Genomic DNA, 21,459 nt, shown 5'->3' on the forward strand with positions numbered 1-21,459 from the left:
GTCAGTAGATCTTACTGTCATATCCAGCTCATAATTTTTATATACACAGAAAAACAATCAACTAGTCCTAGTGAATTAAGAGTTCAAATCCTATTTGTGGCATTAAATAGAAACTATTAGGACAAATGTATAAAAGAGATGTGCATTGTCCAAACAGCTCAGTGCAAATGATATTAAATTTAGAGGAATGCCTGTGGATAGAGGAATTCCAAGGTTCTGAAATCTAGTTCATTTGACCAGGTATTTAAGTCTCAGTAGGATTAAAAACTTTAATAAAAATAGATGGAACATCTGTAAAAAAAGATGTACATTAGCTATTAATTCTGATGGCTAAACATAAAATACCTTTTCAATAAAAAAATAACTTTTCTTCATTAATTTAGATAAAAATGTGATTCTAGTGATTAACAAAAAGCAGTAGGAACTCCCAAAGATAATTTATGGTTCTCTATCATACTGGTTTTGATCCAACACAACTCTTAAAAAAATCAGAATGATATACTTATCCCAGAGGCCAAATGCTTGCTGCAGATACAAACCATTAAATTGAACTGTCATCTATTTCAAGGGCTAACACTTTCAAAATGATCTAACAGCATTGTCAGACATAATTATAAAATATTTCCAAGGGAATTATAGTTCACCTTACTTTATTATTATTCAGTCTTAAAAACATGCATGTTATTTTTAAATGGTTTATAGGAAAACATTCATACACAAAACCACTGAGTATTATAATTTTTAAGGATAATACCAACTTTCCCTAGTTACCATCTTCAATATAAAAGTCATTCATTCACCGGGGTAGTAAGTGCCAGGCACAAAGGTATCAGCAGGTAGAGCTGCAAACGTGAAGGAGATACTGTCTCTGAAGGACTCATAGTTCTGGATTGTGAGAAGAGGTCTAGAAACTACCCAAAGAACAGAGTTTCTTGAAAGTCACAGTAGAAGGCACAATTAACTTGCTTGCAAGATTAGGTAAAACTCAACTGATGATATGATATTTTCATTAGGACTTAGTGAGGTACTGTAGCTAGGGAGAAGTTTAAGAAGCAAAAATAGAAAGGCAGTAAAAAAGAAGAGAGCATTTCAAGCAGAGAGGATATCATGTGTCAGAGAGGTATGAATGGACCCATGGCTGGGGTGTGAGGAGAGGAAAGAAGGTGTGAAGAAAGGCAAAGGAATGTCCCGACATCACGAAGCTGGGCTGAGAGTTCCAGTCAAACCATACATGGCAGCTAGAGGACATTTGGACTTTCTGCCAAAGCCCAAATGAAGTCACTGACGTTTGTTAAAGATGTCCAATAGAGGACAGATGTGAGATTTATTTTAAATATGGTCCCGGCATGTGGAGAGGACAGAAGCAGGCCTGGAGCAAGGTGACCTGTTGGGTGACCACTGGAATGTATCTGGCGTGAGCAATTATGGGGCTTAAAATTAGAACAGCAGCAGCCAGAAGGCAGAGGAGGGACAGATTCAGATACTGCGATACTTAGAACACAGACTATCACGTGGAAGATGGAGGAAAAGGTGTGTGATACCTGTTGTTAGCTTGGGCGGTGAGTGAGTGATGATGTCATTGCAGAAGATGATAAACAGACTTTGAGGAAAAGAGGCCTGAATGAGGAGACACTGCGGAACATTCAGGAAGCAAGGGGTTGGGGAGTCCGAAGGTCTGATTATACCACTGGCTCTCCTGGAGGCAGCTCTGCACTGGGCAAAACTCATCTACAGCTTGGAAGGAGAGAACTAGGATAATAAATCAGTGCATCATGACCCACAGGTTGTAGATGAAACCAGGGGAATGGAGGGGATAACAGCGGACAATAAAACCCTCGCTTTACTCCAACCCTAAAGGGGTTAGTGAAGTCAAGAAACATCTGAATGACTTTCCCAAGTCATTCAACATAACCATAACAAAGACTAAGAGGCAAGATGGAAAAGTGTTTGACATGTGCTAAACAGATCAGAAGACACATAAAATAACATGAATGAATCTCAAAAGGATTTTTTCTGTGTGAAAAATAGCAGACACAACATAATGCATGTTTCCATTTATATGAAATTCTAGGATACACAAGATAACCTACATGATAAAAATCAGATCAGTGTTTGCTTCTGGGGGTGGGGGGTGGTCATTGACCAGAAAGGAGCATGAGGAGATTTTCTGGGAGGACAGAGATCTTCAATACCTTGATAAAGGTCTAGGTTATATACATGTTTATCAACAAGCATTCCACTCTATGTAAGTCATAACTTCACAAACAAGTCAAGATATGAAGTCATATATATTCATATAAACAAAGACAAGAGAATATGCAAAAATAAAAGCTCTGTCAAGGGTACCATAACTATGGGCTATTTTCCTCTTACTTTGCAATTTTAATTTCCACACAATGTCCTTAAATACAAAGAAACCAACACTCAAACACTTCAAATGCCCATCAATACTTATCAATTACTTGGGAAAATGGAAAGCATATATATTTTTTCCATAGTAAGGAGAAAAGAATCTCTGAAATGAAGCAATTTACTATCTGAAGACAACAAGAAAACACAAGACACAATAAATACATGGTTGTAAAGTATTGAGGACTCCAGGGGCAGGGGGGTGCTTACGGCTTTTGTTCTGAGCTCAGTTGGGTGAACTTGGCAGAAGAGGACACTTGTCAGAGTGACCAGTGAGACAACAAGAAAGTCGGTCAATGGAACAGACAGTTGGAGGCAGTTAGATTCCAAAGGTCACTATCACAGACTCTACTTGGGTTTCAGTGCTCCTGAGTTTCAACTGTCCTTTATTACATTATTATTATTATTATTATTTTTTTTTTGTAGTTCTTGGTTTAGGAACCTTGCCTATAGTTTCATAGAGAAGAGAAAGAAACAGTATCCAGCGGGAGACTGAAAACAAGAGCCCCCCACTATTTTGGAGAGAAATGGTGGACACTTGGATGATAGTGATGGTAGCAGATCTTTCTCTTCTTGAAGTGCCTGTGGCGGACCAGGCGCTATGACAGCTGCTTCATACATCTCACTGTTTTATCCAAGCTCCATGACAATCCAGCCAAATACATATTAACTTCCTATCTCCCGTGAGGAAATTAGACTCAAAGAAGTGAGGCAACTCCTAGCTAGGACATGTGGACCCAATCCTATACTGCAGACTCCACATCGTAAGCCCTTCTACTGCGTCAGGAAAGGACCCACCATGTCTCACTGCCCTTGGAGTCGGAAAACGAAACACCCAACCCATCCTGAGGGATTTCTAATAGTATTTGGTCTAATTACAATTCCTTCCTGCAGTGTAGTCCATGCCCCCCCACAAACAGCCAATGTGGGTAATTACTACACAGCTATAAACTGCACACATGTGAACTCCTACTATTTAGTAGTAGGTAACACCTGGTGCTAGGCACTTCACAGTGAGTTATCTCATGTCATCCTCACGACCACCCCTGAGCAGACCATTATTAGTGCCACTGAATAGAGAATGAAACTGCGACTCAAGATCTGTCATGTGACTTGCTCCTACATCACCCAGCCACTAAAGATTTGGACCCTGACAGTGTGACCACACAGTTTAAGCATTCTGTACTATTGCCTCAATTTTTTTTTTAATTAAATCTTTTTTTTTTTTTAAGATTTATTTATTTATTTGACAGAGATCACAAGCAGGCAGAGAAGCAGGCAGAGAGGCAGACAGAGAGGGAGAGCGGGAAGCAGGCTCCCTGCTGAGCGGAGAGCCCGATGTGGGGCTCGATCCCAGGACCCTGGGATCATGACCTGAGCCGAAGGCAGAGGCTTTAACCCACTGAGCCACCCAGACGCCCCTATTGCCTCAAATTTTAAAACTGCATCTCCTACTTTGCTATGTGACCTATCTTCTTTCATCTCGGCTCACGCTACGAACAATTCCTCTGGCGGTTTTTAGGATGTTCTTCCTGGACTGTTCCATCAGAAGAACTATGTAAAGCCTTTTCTTCTCTCCCCTCACGGGAGTGAACCATTCCCCAAATGCTTTCCATAGTTCCTTGGGCAGTCCTCCCTCACGCAACAGGAGCAACGACACAGTCCCCGTCATCCCCTCCGCTGACTGACATTCGCGCTGTCGTCTCACTCATTCTCCTGACCAGAATCCTCTACTTCCAGGTTCAGCCAGCTCCCGCCTGTGTGATGAACGATACACACAGGCCAACCCCTGCATCCGGACACTTGGCCAGCGGCAGGGAAACACACCAGGGCGCACTCTCCTCATCACAAACGGAAGAAAAGGGGAGAATGGGTACTGACTGCCAGGCCATTTCCTGTCCGGCTCTGTGACCAACGGGAGTGCTGAGGACCTGGATCCCCATTCGGATCATTTCACCGTGCTCTCCGCTAACAGGTAAAAAGAGGATCCCCCATTCAAACAGCGTGAATGAGCGCAGTGTTCCACCGCTGGGGAGAGGCTGAAATGTGAACCAGCAGGTAGGCTCATCTCCACCTCCGCTGGGTCATAACGAACTCCGAAACACACACACAAAGGCCTCTTTCCTGACCTGCTCACTCCAGCTCCATTACACTATTTAAGGCACAGACAAAAGCAAATTAAGGTGGTCATCTGGGCGACCGGAAGGAGAGCAGTCTGGTTGACACGGCGGAAAGTCTCCAGCTGTGGTTTCCTTGAACTATTTCCCTAGAACTCGCAAGTCTTTGGGGTCCCAAAGTTCCATCTGTCTTAACGTCTTAACGTTACTTTTTTATAAAGAGTTCTTCATTTCCATAGCCTAAAATAAGGCCAGGAGAAAATGATCCCCCGGCCAGGTATAAGAACCTGGAGCGTGAGCCAAGAGTTTGGGGTTGTCTCTCCTTGGTGGGTGGAGTGGGGAGAGGAACGCAGAGACAAGTCATGGCCCCACATTAACTGCTCTTTGATCTTTGTCTTCGTGGGGGTTGCGGGCAAGGGAAGAAAACCTTCAAGTCCAGCAAATTATATTGACAATGTTGAAATTCTGGTCTTGTGCAAAGAAAAATGGGCAGTTTCTTCTAGAACTGGATGAACACTGGCTGTTGCTTTTGCATTATTTATATGCACAGCCACTCACACTTGAAGAGGAGGCTGTGAGCATACACAGAAAATTGCAAAGGGCAAGGAACTCAGCCTTTTAATGAACAACTCCAGACCTGGCTGAAGCGAAAGTCGGAAGCTGATTCTCCTGGGCTGAGATGCTTGTGGCTGACTGGGGGATCCCAAGGCAGCTGGCTCACTCCAACACAGCACATGAGGTAGGAAAGGCAGTACTGCCTCTGTTGCCCAAACCCTGAGGACCCTTCCAGGAGAGACAAGACCCAAAACTGAGCTCAGCTGGGGAACCACAGCCCTGGGTAGTGGGTGCTACAGACATCGGAGACCCATGGCTACCGGAGGAACCAGGTCCTTACCCACCATAAGCCCTGTTCAACTTGTAACAGGGCACAGAGGATGCCTTCTCTAGGCAGGCCACCGTGGATGCACACATCCTTCTTTTCCGTAGGCTCACTCCTCTCAAAGTGCCCCAAGCAAGTGTAATGTAGTTACATATTATCAGAAAAGGCATTTTTCTCATCACTCTTTAACACAGAAAGAGGTTCAGAAAAAAAGTATGACAGGATTATTTAACAGGAACACATACAATTCCAGAAATCACTCTGCCCTGTCTTTAGGAAGAGCAATGTTTTGGTCATCAGAAACTCTGCTAGGCTTAGTCAGATCAGTGCCAGGAATTCTGTGAACTGGAGGTCAAGCTGCCAAGATTCAAAAGAAATGTTGATAGTAAGTGTTTGCACAGATAGCAGAGTGGGACAGCTAGCCACTGCCAGCATGCAACTCCAGCCGCGACGCAGACAGGAAAACCAAATTTTCCAGCTGTCCCCTTGTGCTGTGAAACTTAGTAAAAACAAAACAAAACAAAAAAACCAACAAAGAAATTAAAAAAAAAAACAAGCTCTTACCTAGCTCTCCTCGAAGGTTAACAAGTTCTTGAGATAGGGTTTTGTGTTGTTTGAGTGCTTCCTCCCGCTGCGGAAAACACACATCAAGTTACTAATGTTTTCAAGAGGGTCCTTTTCAGAAAGGCACACATTCGTTATCACCAGGAAAATGAGACTCAGAATGGAGAAGCCAAGATATGAATCATTTAGACTAACAGTTTGAGTTGTTAAAAAAACAAAACAAAACACAGATGTCCCTTAGTTGTTAAGGAAATTCATGTTTCAAAAATCTTTATTTTCTCAGGTCCTCGTGAAACTTTCATTTGAGGCACTGCATGGCACTTTTAAAAATATTTACTTTGAGCCAGGCTTCACTGTTGATCCGCAGAACCTCTCAGCAAATGCATACTTAAGACTTAATGCATTCTCCTCCTCCAAGGGCAATAAAGCAGTAATCAGTTTAAGATAAATATTTAATGTTCTAAATGTATGCATTTATATGCACTTTGTCCTGTATTTGCAAAAAAAAAAATAAAAAAAAGTTTTGTTGCAAGGTCAATCCTTCTAAAAGGGACATACAAGTTTGTTATAAAGCTACAGCCAAAAACAATCCTTCAAAAAAAGACAAAATTAGATTAATTTTACTCAGCGCCGCATTAGTTTTCTAAGGATTATTAAATTTGGGATCAGCTATGATTGTAAGGTGACATTAGAGAAACAAATCAGAGAATCAGGCAACTGTTTCAGTATCAAAAAAGCTATTATTTATACTGCAAAGAAGAACAATTTCCAAGTTCCCAGCAACTCAAAGAGATCACACACACACACACACACACACACACACACACACAGCAATAGTTTCTTAAAAGGTAGATTCCCCACCACCAGGGATTAACTAAGGAAAAGGCAGAATTCAAAGCCCTCACTAGGATCACCCCGGACGGAGCTCCCGCGGCATCCTGCTTACACTACTGCAGAGATCATGAGACCCAGTCTTCTGCAGGCAAGAGCTGCTTGCCATTCAAAATGTCCCCCCCCAATTCCAGACCACCTCGGCCTCGGTCCCTGATATTATTCCAGAAACGCACTAGAAGCAAATACTAATTACCCTTGTTGCTGCACATGGAGGATAGAGGCACATTTTGCTGCTGGAGCAGCCCATTTTCCAGCTTCTGTCTCCAACTGTCCCCACCCCCCGCACTGTCCAAGAAGTGCACAGGTGGCCACACCACCCACCGGTCAGGTCTGCCTACATTCAAAGCTCTATCGGGAGGAGCGCCATTGGTCCTCGGTTAGCCTTACTTCGCGTCCTGCAGGTTACCGTATGCCTCTCTCCTGGCAGAAGCTGATTCTGCAGCTTCTGCCTTTGGCACAAGCAGCCTGCGATTACTTAAAGCCACAGCCCTTCATTTATGAAAAACGAGAGCCAGACATTAGACTGATCGATGGCCACTTACTTAAATATCAGCTGGTACAGTGGAAAGAAAAACGGACCTTCTCTGCCTGGATAATGGAGTTATTTTTAGATTTGTGAGCCTTTTTAGACCCCCTCTTTAATTGAGGTCATTAGATTATCACACTTACCAAGAGAAAAGAAAAACTTGTTCTCTGAAACCTGTATACCGAAGAAGCCTATGAACTAGGTGAAGGAAAGTCCAAGTGTGCGTTTTGTGATCTACAATTTAAAAGGACATTATCATGAAACAGATGGTGCTTGCCGCGAAACTTCATCTCAATGCTTAGAACATGGTCCACTGGTGTTAAAAGGGCAAGTGTGAAATGCTGATTTGGGACTTGGAGAGCAGACATCATCCAAAGCTTTTTTTACTTTGTGGTGGTCTCTCACTAAAAGAGCTGAGAACTTGAACAATGTGCTAATGCGGTCATATGGACAGTTAACAGTGACTGCGATTTCAGGACATGTCTTCATTGAGTAGGTTTTGCCGTTAATGTATTCTAAATGCTTGATTTTTTTTTTTTTAAGATTTTATTTATTTATTTGACAGACAGAAATCACAAGTAGGCAGAGAAGCAGGCAGAGAGAGGAAGGCAGGCTCCCCGCCAAGCAGAGAGCCCAATGCGGGGCTTGATCCCAGGACTCTGGGATCATGACCTGAGCCGAAGGCAGAGGCTTAAACCCACTGAGCCACCCAGGCGCCCCTAAATGCTTGATTTTTAAGTGCAGTATTAAGTTGTTCTGAAATCACAAATCAGTGAATCCAGGTTTTTAAAAAATGAACAAGTCATGAGTTTTCTGATATAGAAATTAAGCCTTGAGGAAAATCAACCTGGATAAAATTGGGAGGAAAGCACATAAAAATACATAAATTACATGCTTCTCCTGATGCCATGAATTTAAGCCTTAATTTTGTTTGCTTAGCAATTTAGTTCAAGTAAGTAATAGCAAGCTTTGTCACTCCACGTCAAGAAAACCTAAAGCTTAATAGCCACAAGCAATCCTGAAAAACATTCAGGACTTACTTAAAGTTCACTTTCTAAGAGTAGTTAAATTGCTAGTAGAAGGCAAAACTGGCAAGAAATTAAATTACTTTTCAAACTTTCCTAAATGTGCTAAGTGAGGACTGAAAAACTAAGCTGACGTATAGTAATGTTGTAGAAATGCTTACATCCGAGCAGAGATACATACCACATGATCCCTTGGCTTCTTAAAGAGATTTTGGGGACAGGGAATTTCAGTCCATGTGAACCCTTCCCCCAACCCTCCCACACTCTACCTTCCTTACTCAATGCCCAGAAGCCACCGATGTCTTCCGAGCTCTGTCAATCCGAGTACACAGTGACAGGAAGGCTGTGAGGTCACCAGCCAGTCTCTTGTCTAAATGAGTTGTTCCAAAGTTAGTCAGTTCTAATGAGTCTTGAATCTACCACACTTTCTCTATTAGTGTCCCCTCCACCTCCACCGCAGTCCTGATCTCCACCGATTCATTCCTGCACTAGTGAGAGCAACCCTCCACACAACCTCGAAGAGGGCTGCTAGGTTCATGTCCCTCACTTGAAGAGTATTCCACGGGATATGTGAAAAAGAAACTTTGCCCTAGTTCTAAGAACCTATTCCAGTCCTGTTTAGACTCTAATTCCCTCCCTGTTCTGTTCAAGTCACACTTGCCATGTGTCCTACCTTCACAATCTGGAATGCGTGGTCTTTTACCTGACCCATTATATAAACCTCAGTGTCAATCACAGTTACCATCTCCTTCCCCTCAAAGCCTAGAGAAGACATTTATCTTTCCAAATTGGTTGGCAAGTTATTGCTATGAACCAATTAATCAAGGACCATTCCAGATGCTGGGTGAAACATGAAAGAAATTTAAGACATGATTCTTGCCCTCAAGAAGCTAGGAACTGGGGTGCCTTGGTGGCTCAGTTGGTTATTGTCTGCCTTTGGCTGAGGTTATGATTCCCAGGTCCTGGGACTGAGCCCCGCATCGGGCCCCCTGCTCAGTGGAGAGTCTGCCTCTCCCTCTTCTCTGCCTCTCTCCCCCGCTCATTCTCTCTCAATTAAATAAATTTTTAAAAAGAAAAGAAACTTGGGACCTAGGTAGGTCGAAAATGTCCACGCTCAATTGTTCAGTCATCACTCAAGGCAAATGACCTCATCTGGGGGGAAGCAGTACAGGATAATGGAAAAACCAAGGGCTTTTAAAAAATCCTATGTGAAATGCCAACTGCAGTGTCCACACCATAGTCCATGTCAGTTTCTGCCTGACTCTCTTTGGAAACTTGCCCTTTAAGATACCTATCCTTTACTTATAGATGATAAAAACACATTTTGTCACTCTGATACTGATTACCCATTTCTTTTTATTCAGCTGCTCCCAAATCTGTGTTTCTGTCCTAGATGAGAAACTCTTTATAGTCTAGGTAACAAGTTTATTTAATCTTCTTTGTATTTTAACATGCAGAATTCCACACAATATGAAAAAAGAGGGAGGCAGGTATCTGGATAGAAATATGCTTTTCTACGCATGTGCTAAATGTATGAAGTGTTCCAAGGAAAAATTGGATTCACTATAATTTAATTAGGAGTCCCAGGATACAGGCACTTAAGCTCTGGCTGCCATCCCATCAGGGGGCCTGAATCTGTTAGCTGTTGAAAAGCATCCACAGCACAGTGGGTTTTGCAGAAAACCTGAGTCGGATGGCTCAGATGTGTGCTGTCTCTGACCTCCTCCCCACCACTCACATGATGAATCATGTCCACTCTATTTTGTTCTGAGACATTTTTACTTATAGTAGACTGCTAGTGTCTTCCAAATTCACCTTCTTTGGGTACTACTTTAGGTTGGATTTCACACTGGCTGTTTGTACAGAACATTGCACAACTATGCAAGGATAAACCGAGGTTGGGAACAAACTAAAACCAGCAACAGTGTGTCCTCCCGAAAACAGAAAGTGTGGTGTTAGTTTCCAGATTGATGAGGCACTTATAGAACTTATAGATAATGATCTATCATTATTAGATTTGCAACAAAAGGATAAGTCATAGTTCTAGGATTCCTTATAATCAATCCTTCTTATTCACACTCTAATGCTCTAAAACCATTTAGAAAAACTTAGCAATAAGATATGTATGTATATATACATCAGTCGACATCTACCATCCATATCTACCTACGTGTACATCAATCAGTCAATCACTTCTATAATGGTATGAGAGGACCAAAGGGTTAAGAGGAAAATTGTTCTGAAGAATTACTTAACTTTTCCCCTGGTTATGTCTTTCTTTTCTGTTTTGTAACAGTGTCCTGTAAACATTAGGCAATCAGTAAATATTTGCTGATTGGTTTTAAAGAGCAAAGAACATTCACATAACGACTTTATATGTTCGTCTTTACACCTGGGAATCCATCCTCCCCATTCATTTGTTCGTTCAGGTACAAATGACATGTCTGTTAAGTATAAAGCCCTGCCACAGCTGCTGAGGTGGGTTCCTAAGAAGGAACTAGACACAGATCCTATTCTCAGTGAGCTTCTGGTCTTAAAAAGCAGAACGAGTGCAGATGGTTATCTGTAATATAAGGGAGAGAGTGACAGAAATCTAAGTGCTCCTAGAATCCAGAAGGTAGACTGAACATAGAGCTAGAAGGACCATGAAATAAAAGAGGGAAGTTGTTTTGTCTTGAAGATTTGTTTATTTTAGGGAGAGAGAATGTGTGTGTGTGTGTGTGTGTGTGTGTGTGTGTGTGTGTGCAAGCAAGGGGAAGGACAGAGGGAGAGAATCCTCAAGCAGACTGCCCTGCTAAGCACTGAGCCAGATGCAGGGCTGAGTCCATGATCCCGAGATCATGACCTGAGCCAAAACCAAGAGCCAAATGGTCAACAGACTGAGCCACCCAGGTGCCCCTAAAAGAGGGAGCTTTTGAGCTGAATTTTAAGAAAATTCAGTGGAGTCACAATTACATGGGCATTAAAACCTTTAAAGTCAGGTGCAAGATGAAATTCCCGTACAGTGAAAGTATCCCAGAAACTCAGTAAGAGTTTGTCCTGTTGTTAACTGACAAAACCTCTGTCACCGTGTCCAATCGAGGGAGGTTTTTCCTCTAGTGTTCCATCTACTCCTTCTCCCACTGAGCATCTCATAAAGTATTTGGTTTGTGTTTGCGGGTGAAGCTGTGTGGGAAAAGAGTATCTTGAAACCCCAGGAGCATGCAGACTGCGGAAGGTTCGTGCCACACAAAGGATTTAGGAACCAAAGGAAGAACAGATATGGGTCTTTCATCCCACATCCACTTCTGGGCCTTTCCTCACCATGGAAAGCAGGCCTGCCTGATCTATTTAACTTGCATTTTCTACTTGGCTGTTTGTATAATGAATCCATGAATCCATGTGAATCCCATGTAGGTAGTGATGGGATGCTACTCTAAGAGCTGAACATGTAGGTACATTAGGGAGAAGGGCAGTAGCCCAGTAATGGTATTTGAACAAAGGATGAAAAAGCATAGGAAGTTCATAGGTGATTTTGAGTTCCTAGTGTCTTAGGCCCAGGTGCAAGTCCTGGTCTTCCTCTGTCTGCTGATAGTCAAGTTACTTAACAGCTCTATGCCTCCATTTTCTTCCTAGTAAATTCCATCTGGTGTCTTTGGATAACATTTAATGTCTAGAACTTCCTAAATATTCAACAAACATTATATCCCTCTTACTTCCCCTCCACCTCACTAAAGGTGAGGCTAAAAAGGCAGCTTGTGCCAAATTATAGTCTTAGATTTCAAGTTACACCCCAGAGTCATCCAGAGGAAGTATAATGTGAGTCATGTATGTAATTTTAGTTTCCTAGTAGCCACATTTCTTAAAAGTTTGTAAGATTAAATTTTAATGTGTTTTATTTAATCCAGTATATCCAACACAATATCATTTCAAAATTATTCACAAAGTATCTTACACCCTTTTGTCATACTGTCTTTGAAATCTATGCGTATATTTTAACGCTTGTCTGCATATCTTAATTTAGCCTTACTGTACTTTAAGTACTTGGTAGCTTCATAAAGCTAGTAGCTGCCATGTTGGACAGGTAGGCTGTAGACAATGGAGAACCACTGAAGGTTTTAATCAGTACAGTGGAATGCTTTGGAAAGATGAATCTGTTAGCAGTGCTTGGAGTAGATTATAGCGAAGAGAGTGCAGGCCTAAAGACTAATTAAGAAGTTATCATAATCTATTGGACAGTTATCCAGAGTCCAAACAATGCTGGAATCAGTATGAATGGAAAAGGGGGAGCAACTCTGTGGGATGAGGGCTCACAGCACTTGACTCATCTCACATGGGAGGGAAAGGAGAGAAAGGAGTTGAATGAGGGGTTCTATATAGGCTAGATATAGTAAAACAAAGTAATTGGTTTATCACAAAATAGACAAACTAATTGTTTCTGACATTTGATATTTGATATGTCGTTTCCAATTTAGCTTACTTGGTTAAATAAGCCAGCTTTCCAATTCCTTCCTTACATATTAAAGAGAAACAGAAGGGCTATATACTACTGTATATAAAAACTAGGTAAATGGGGCACCTGGGTGCTCAGTGGGTTAAAGCCTCTGCCTTCGGCTCAGGTCATGATCTCAGGGTCCTGGGATGGAGCCCCGCATCGGGCTCTCTGCTCAGCAGGGAGCCTGCTTCCCCCCACCACCCCGCCTGCCTCTCTGCCTACTTGTGACCTCTCTCTGTCAAATAAATAAATAAAATGTTTAAAAAAAATGTTTCTGGACAAAGTTGCAAAATGTTCAAGTATTGATCTTAACTGTCTATTAGCGTGGTAACTTGCAAAGGCACAGACCAAGAGCCTGGCTTGACCAAGTGCTTCGCTCCCCTACCCCAGGCTGGCAACTATATCACCATAGCTCTATAGGCAATGAACATAGGTTTGCTGGGTTGAGCTGAACTCCAGAATAAGCAAATGGAACGGTTTTTTTCTTGAGATGTTATGTGATACCCATCCTTTTAGACTGTGATTAAAAAATATTTTAAATATTTTAAAAGCCTGGGTAGCCCAGTGGGTTAAGCAACTGACTCCTGATTTCAGGTTAGGTCACGATCTTACGGTCACGAGACAGAGCAAGCCTTGGGTCGGGCTCCTTGCTCATCAGGGATCTGCTTGAGATTCTTTCCCTCTTTCCCCAGCTAAAGCACGTGCACACTCTCTCTCTCAAATAAATAAATCTTAAAAAAAAAATATCTAAAGAACTCAAATATAATCCCAGTGCTCCCCCCTTAGGCACCTGCAGTTTTTATTGCTAGGCCAGTAGCATCCGTTCCCAGAAACTTGGTCTTCTCAATGAACTCTAACTAGTCCCTGAGCTAACATCCTCTAAGAATGTCAGGGAAGAATAAGGAAGCAAAGAAAATCTGTTTTGCATCTGTCATACCACAAACTATTTTAGGAATGGACGGAAATTCTCAAGAGTCCCCAGACCCATACCGTGAGTTACCTCAGAAGTGTTCTTTAACCCACAAATATAATCAATCTCTTTTTTCAAAGCATTAAACTAAAGGTGATATGGAAAGCTGTGTACAGTTAGACAAAAAAATACAGTGCAAAAATGATAATGCTCATATAGGCTGGAGATGGATATAACGATTATCTCATGCCATTGTTGGTCTAAGTGATTCTGGAAACAAAAAGAAAGTAGTAGAAATGTTTCAATCCCAAATTTTTAAAGAGTGACTCTGGTTATCAAGCAAGTTGACAAATTGGGTGAATTCTACCTGCTCGTACCATTCATCAACCGGAAAGTATTCCCAAGACAAGAGCATGAACACTGCCCCCCTACTGCCCCCCTCACCTCAATGAGAAAGACTGTTAGAGGGCAGACATCCTTACCTCAGAGAGTAGATGCTGAATCACAACTGTTAATGCTTCAAACTTGGTATTACCACAGGAAAGAAGCTGCTTGAGCTGTAGGATAAATCCACTTTGGTTTTCACATTTTGTTTTATATTGAGCCAACTCAAGCGTTTTTTCAGAGGAGAGCACATCTGGAGATGTCTGTGTCTGGATACACAAACTTCTGGGATTCTTTTGCCTGCCCTTTTCAACTGTAAAAGGAATAAGTATACACAGGAAAATATGTGATTTTTTATAATCACTACCATCTGGGTTCAAAAACAACTAGATAAGCCACAGAAATGCATTTAACCTATGTTTATATAAGGAAAGCATATGGATCAGAGCAGGAATTAATCAAATATCTAGATGTTTGGAATTTATAAACACGGACAATATCTTTAGCTCTGAGTTTGAAGAGATTTACACGGGGCAGAGAATTGCGTATGTGAAACAAATAGATGTAGCGATCCAGAAACATGGGAATTATATGCAAAATAATATTCACATCATAGTTTCTAATTTTCTAGGTAAATTGGTACAGTAACGTGACTATGACAAGTCTTCTGGCTCTATATTCCGATCACATACGCTGAGAGAAATATGTAAGTGATTGGACTTTCAGTGCCCTTCCCTCCTCCTACGCATTTTCTACAAACTTCTCATCCTTTCCTGCTGATGGCCTGGTCATTACAAAGATTTAGACTGCTGATGAGTCATTTCCTAATCTCTAGTAAATCATTACATATACTGAAAATCTACTCACATTTTGCCCCTTAAGTTCACTGTTAAAAGGACTATACTCTTGACTACCCTTTTCTGTTTTCTATGAAACACAAGCTTTATTGTTTTTCCCCTCTCCAAGTACTAATAATGGCCTATGTATTTTGTTTAAGCTCATGCTAATGCTCCAAATCCAACTAAGATGCTTTGCTAAGTGATTATTCACTTTCTATGCCACGGTGTCCTGGGAATTACTCTATTTTAAATGAAAAACTGTTCAGTGTTGGAACTACTCCAAATGTCTCAGTCACTTTAAATATCAAACGGAATTGGAAGACCACAAAACACGCTGCTAAGCTTCTCAAAATAATTAGGCCAAGTAATCAAAACAAAACTAAATCTGAAAAAAAGATACAAGAAACTAAGAAAAAAAAAATGTTCCCTTGTTTCAGAGGCATTCCCTACGACATTCACATTCTGTGATAACAAGCCAACCTAAGAAAATTTTATAGATAGGAATTATTTTCTCTAATTTTTCAGGGGGAGGAAAACCAGAGTAATTTCTTGAAGGAGAATAAATAAACCTCAGTATTCGTGCTCCAAGAACCAATGACAAAAAACACTCAATATATTTTTTTAGAAAAAAGGCAGGGGTGGAGGCTCTCATTTTCTATGGTATTTCCTATGGTTCAACAATTCAAATTTGCATTAATACTTGATAATTCACTGTTCTAAAACGACTAAACTATCTTCTATGTTTCAAAAAGACTTCAAGGGGAAAGTATTTGTCCATTAGTCTTTCTTAGTAATCATTAAAAACTGTTTAGCACTAACCACCATTTCCAAAGCAGATGAAGAAAGCAACCAAGTTCATAGTCATAGTAATTAAAGTCCTGAAAGGAGAACTTTATTATAGACTCACATATTAGTGAACTAATTAATGAAAAATATTTTACAGTTTATCAAAGTATCTGAAATTAGTATTCCTTTATTTCATGTCATTTCCTAAAAGGTCCTTAGGAGCTCTATTTCTCATGTAACATATAATAATTACATAGTGTTTTACTGCTCACGGAGTATCCTCCCTTTTCCTCTCTTTCACCCACTTAGTAACTCTCCATAGGGAAAGCGAGGCTCCAGAGTGGGAAGGACTTTGCCCATGCACAGATGGCACCTATGGGACAGATTCAAATTCAGAACCGAGGCCTCCAACACCCATTCTCTACCACTACGACCCACCTTGGAAAGTGGAGATGGGGTGGAGATGTAACAGAAAACTAACAACAATCATTTATGCAGTAATTGTAGTAAAATGTTACTTTATGCTTATCAGGCCTGTGTAACAGAACAGCCAAAAACAGCTTTCAACCCTTTGACCATCTAGAATTTCCTGTAACATACTGCAGATATAAATTCATTCTCCTGACATAATTGCTGTATGTCCTACCAATACTTCCTGAAATATTCATTTATTTACTGCTAGACTGCTTTGAGTTTATCATTCCTTGAATCCCTTAACGATGTTTGACTCTCTAGAATTTCTACGCTAATTAAATATCAGAGTTTTAAAACTGTTAGATTACAATTATTTAAAAAGTCTGAGATGTAAATATTTTATTCTAACATTTTTGAAGAAAGCATTCTTTAAAATTCTTGCCTACTGAGACTTCCAAATGAATTTCACTGGTCAAGTTCTAGTACATTACCTCATATGGAGATAAATTTAATTTATTAAACATTGTTTTTCCACCTTCAGGTTCAAAATACAGGTACTCCTTTTGTAGCACCAGATTCTATATTTTCTTTCAAATTATTTCTTATTCCAAAGTTAAGCGATAGCTACATATTATGTTTGGTTTCTTTATAAACTAAATTTCTTTCACCATATTACATTTTTACAATTTACTATATTTAAAGTATTTCCTCGTAATATTGTTTGGATTAATTACTTGATATTGCTTATCTTTTTTCCTTATTAGATAGTTAATTCTGTCACTAACATTATTTTAAAGGAAACAGCTTTATTTTTCTCTTGGTGTGAGATTAGCTATGTTTCTCAGTGTACATAGATTTTACAATAAAACATCTACATCATGTGAAGAATCTGTCCATACTATTTTTGAAGTGTTTAGGAAATATAGGTTGGATTTGCTGATTCTATATTAGGCCTCTGAACCATCATGGTTTTCAGTAGCTTCTATTTCATTTAATCCATTTTGTAAAAGGCTCTTCCTAAGCCACAGTGGCTTCAAATTCCTAAGACATACTCTTTTCTTTAATTATAAAACTTTTTTTATCATCTGAAATGTAATCCCTCCCCATTTTTTTGAGGTATAACTGACAATATTATATTAGTTTCAGATGTGTAACATAATGATTCACTTTTTTATATACTGGGGAATGATCACCCTAATAGTCTAGTTAACATGTTAGCACACGTGGTTACCTATTTTTTTTTTCTTATGAGAATTTTAAAGTTCTCCTCTCTTAACAAGTTTCAAATACACAATACAGTATTATCAACTCTAGTCCTATGCTGTACGTTACATCCCCATGACCTGCTTATTTTATAATGGGAAGTTTGTCCCTTCTGACCCTGTTCACCCATTTGACAACCCCATCTCACCCCCGAAAACAAACTTCATTTTTCTCAGATATGTCAGTCCGACAGTGTAAGCTGTTCCCCAGTTTGCTGCTGAGGATTTGGATGACTTAACGTCCACAAGCGAGATTGGCGACTGTATCTTTCCTTTATTATATTTTGATTGCTTTAGCTTTTCGTAACAAAGTGTCATCTGTGCCTATGAAGGTCCTATTCTCCATATTTTGGAACTGTTAACTGTGTCAGGACTCGTATACTCTCTGGAAGTTTAGAAAGCTCTCTAGGACCCAACACTGTATTAGGAATGCTGCGAAGATCACTCTAGAATGAATGTTAAGTAGTTTTTGTTAAGGTACACCCCGGAAAACAACCGCTGGAGTCTGCCCGCACCCCAGTTGTGCAAGGTGCTTGGTGCTTAGCTGCTTTTTGTCTGTGCGCTGCCTGGTTACTGTCTCACCTGCAGCTGCCGGGCTAAGGTGCTAATTCTTGCCAGGGAATCGGGGGAGGGACGGCACCTGTGCTCCACTAAAAGCCAGTGCCCACATGACAGCTGCCTCTTCTCTCAGGCTTTCGTCACCGCTGGAGGACCGGCGTTTCAAGAGTCGGGGAACCCCTCGAATGGGCGTGAGCTCTTACTGATCCAGCCACGAAGACCTCAAATGCCACCTCTAGAATGCAACACTGCTCCGCCTCAGGTAGTGGCTGGAATTGTCAAACCTGTACATCACGAGGGTTTTCCAAGCAACCCACCAAGAATCTCAAGCAAACATTTAAAAAACAATTCAGGTCAAGTCTGTCTGCCTAACTTTATACACTCAAACTGACGTTTAATAACAATAAAAGCTTAGTGATAAGCCTTCTCTGACACATGCTAGCATCACCTGTTGAATTCATAGCTGGTCAGCAAGAATCTATCCTACTGAGAAGCACAGGCTTGCAATGACGTTAACTGAAGGACTCCCGCCGCAAACTTGACAAGATCAAAACACAACCCAAATGTCCAGATAGAAGACTGGTTAAACACATTTATGGTACAGTCATATAGTGAAATATCACAGCTGTAACAGAAGTAGGGCACGCTCTGTGGTAAATGAGAAAACCATAGTAAAGAGGACTGTAGACAGAATGCTCTGCTGTGTGATGATGAAAATATAAGAGCACATTTTCTATTTTGCTTATAAATTCATAACAAAATTATTTCATAATACACACACAAGTACTAACAATGCTTACCTTTTCAAAAAGAGAATAGGAACCAGAGAGGTATAAGATGTTCTGATATATTCTCCTTACTTTTTAATCATGGTGTAAAAATACCACCTTTTCAAAATTAAAGAGTATATATTTTTTAAAGGTGGTTAAATTGGGGGTGCCTGAGTGGCTCAGTCAGTTAAGCATTGCCTTCAGCTCAGGTCATGGTCCCAGGGTGCTGAGGTCTGGTTCCCTGCTTCTCCCTCTGCCTGCTGCTCCCCCCTGCTTGTGCTCGAGCTCGCTTATGTGTGCATGAGCTCTCCGACAAATAAATAAATAAAACCTTTAAAAAAAAATAAAGGTGGTTAAACAATTCTGGGCACCTAAATCATTAACACTTAGTCATAAAAATATAATTAATCCATGTTTCTTCCTTGGGGAATAGAGACGAAGATCTAAATAATACAGGTTTTTTCTATGTGACAACTCAAAATACATTCGGATTTAAGGAGGAAACAAAACACTGACGTATTCTAAGAGCACAGGTCTTCAAAATTTAACGTAAGAGCAAATCAGCAAACAGACTGCCCTCTACCTAGAGCTGGGAAATCAAGCTGTGGCCTCAATCTTCTGCTCCATATACTGTGCTCCCTAAGGACAAAATTGTGCCACATGGTAGCTGATGACCTAGTTTTAACATCTTTCCCCCCTCCTCACTCCTGGCCCAATTGAAGATCAGAGAGGATGCAAAAACCTCCAACAATGGTCAAAGCCAAAATGCTCATAAATAGGGTACTTCATAACTAAAACACAGTTTCCCTTAAACTCTACAGGAGCCATGATTTATAGGAAATTAAAATATGAACCAAACTTGTCCCTGTGTCCCCCTTTTTAACACGTAACTGTTTTGGTAATGCAGCTCTATTCAACCGGGTGTTGTACATAAGCAATGAATCTTGGAACACTGCATCAAAAACTAATGATGTATTGTATGGTGACTAACATAACACAATGAAAAAATAAATAAAATAAAAAATAATAAAAATACAAAAGAATTTATTAGACCCATTAACAGGACATGTGATTTCGAAGAATCAACTTAGTCAGAAACCCTTAAAATGGCGTCTTTCCTTCTACATTGATTTGGACATTCGTCAACAAGATAATTAACAATATCATGTCTGATCCAATCGTCCTGGGAGTTACCCTGATGAAATTGAAACCTCCTTCAGGAAAACAAAAGTCATGAATCAAAGTCATGTGCTTACTTGAAAACCAACTGTTTGTTATCTTTGTTCCTTCTACTCTAAAACCTCAGTTTAATACAGTTTCAAACTAGCCTAATGAACTTATTTATCATCATCCTGAGGAGGTAGTTGGGTAAAAAAGGAATTGGTCCCCTTTTCAGGCTCTAGTCACTCAGGCACACAGATTCCCAGGTTAAGACAAAAAGGTTTTTCGAGAACAATTCAACCATTAAGACATGGACCAACCCACTGCCTCCTGGAGACACATCCATCTTACGGCCAAACAAACCATTTATTGAATGTGCTGGCTTTCCAAATAGCAAAGTCAAGTAAGAGACAAGACCTCAAGAATAGTTTGTCTTGGCTTCCACAAAATGCAAAACTATATACTGTGTTTAGTAACTAACATATCTAGGTTTTTTTTTTGCATACCTATTAACCTAGTCATTTGCTCACCAAATATTTTTCGAAAATCTACTATGGTAACTTTGCTGGGTGATGGAAAGACCCGTCGCGGTGTCTTGGGGCGGGGGAGGGGAGGCATGTAGAGAAGGTGCTGTTGGACAGGCATGCATGAAGACTGCCAGAGTCTTGGGTGAATCATGGTTCCCTTGTATACTTCTCTTTCTGTTCAGCTCACACAGAATCCCCTTATCTGCACTGAAAACTAATATGTGTGGGGTAATAAAATACAGGTAATGAACTAATGGGTTGGACAGACAACCGATACCATTCGTTCTGCCTTAGTGTGACCCAGTACTCCAAAACCCTTAATAGAGACACGTATCTCTACATAAGTTCTTTCAGTCCATTTTCTAGGCATTGGCTGATGGATGCTCATGCCGGGATATCCCATGAAAACAAAGCATTAAAAGGAAATTATTGGGAAATACATGTTCTAATAAGAGGGAGGACCCAGTTATAACCAATCGCCCAGATGTCTACTGTTCAGTCAATGTCAATTGGCTGTGCTTCTGACAAACTGCTCCCTGCTCTTAAGGAACTTGCATGCATCTGAGAGGGAGAGGCCATCAGCAATGGCAATATGATTTGATAATTAGCTAACTGAACCACATGCAGAGTGTGGTGAGTCCAGGTGGAGAAACACCTAGATCCGGAGCAGTCAGAATAAGGGTTCAGGAGGCAGAGTTTGCATGGCCATGTGCACATCTGGGAGACAGAGAAGGAACAAAGGCCAGCAGAGGCGCTAGGGGACTGGGGGCCCTGGATACTCCCGAGGTTAAAGCACAGTGAGGGGGCTGAGGCATAATCAGGGTGCTGACACACGTGCCACACAAGGTTTTATCATGGAGGTGGCAGAGCAGGGGTCTGAGGGCACCATAAAAGAGAGGAGAGGAGCCCAGGGAGGTCAGGAGGAAGGCCCAGGAAGAGAAGCCATGGGTCAGCAACAG

At 40.8% G+C, this 21,459-nt stretch overlaps 1 protein-coding gene across 6 annotated transcripts in view; it reads right to left on the reverse strand.

Annotated features, from left to right (window-relative positions):
* The window catches only part of MTUS1 (microtubule associated scaffold protein 1), a 161,182-nt gene that overhangs the window by 19,114 nt on the left and 120,609 nt on the right, over positions 1-21,459 (reverse strand). For 5 of the 6 annotated variants that reach the window (XM_032844948.1, XM_032844947.1, XM_032844946.1 and 2 more), the window contains 2 exons: positions 14,282-14,496; positions 5,971-6,037 (listed from right to left, as the gene is read on the reverse strand). In XM_032844948.1, the coding sequence (XP_032700839.1) occupies positions 5,971-6,037; positions 14,282-14,496 (282 nt within the window). Of the gene's footprint in view, positions 1-5,970; positions 6,038-7,057; positions 7,183-14,281; positions 14,497-21,459 lie in introns of those variants that run through there. The other variant, XM_032844951.1, reaches the window with a different exon arrangement.

Source organism: Lontra canadensis, unplaced genomic scaffold (assembly GCF_010015895.1).
Source record: "Lontra canadensis isolate GAN:19392208 unplaced genomic scaffold, GSC_riverotter_1.0 scaffold159, whole genome shotgun sequence".
Taxonomy (NCBI): Eukaryota; Metazoa; Chordata; class Mammalia; order Carnivora; family Mustelidae; genus Lontra; species Lontra canadensis.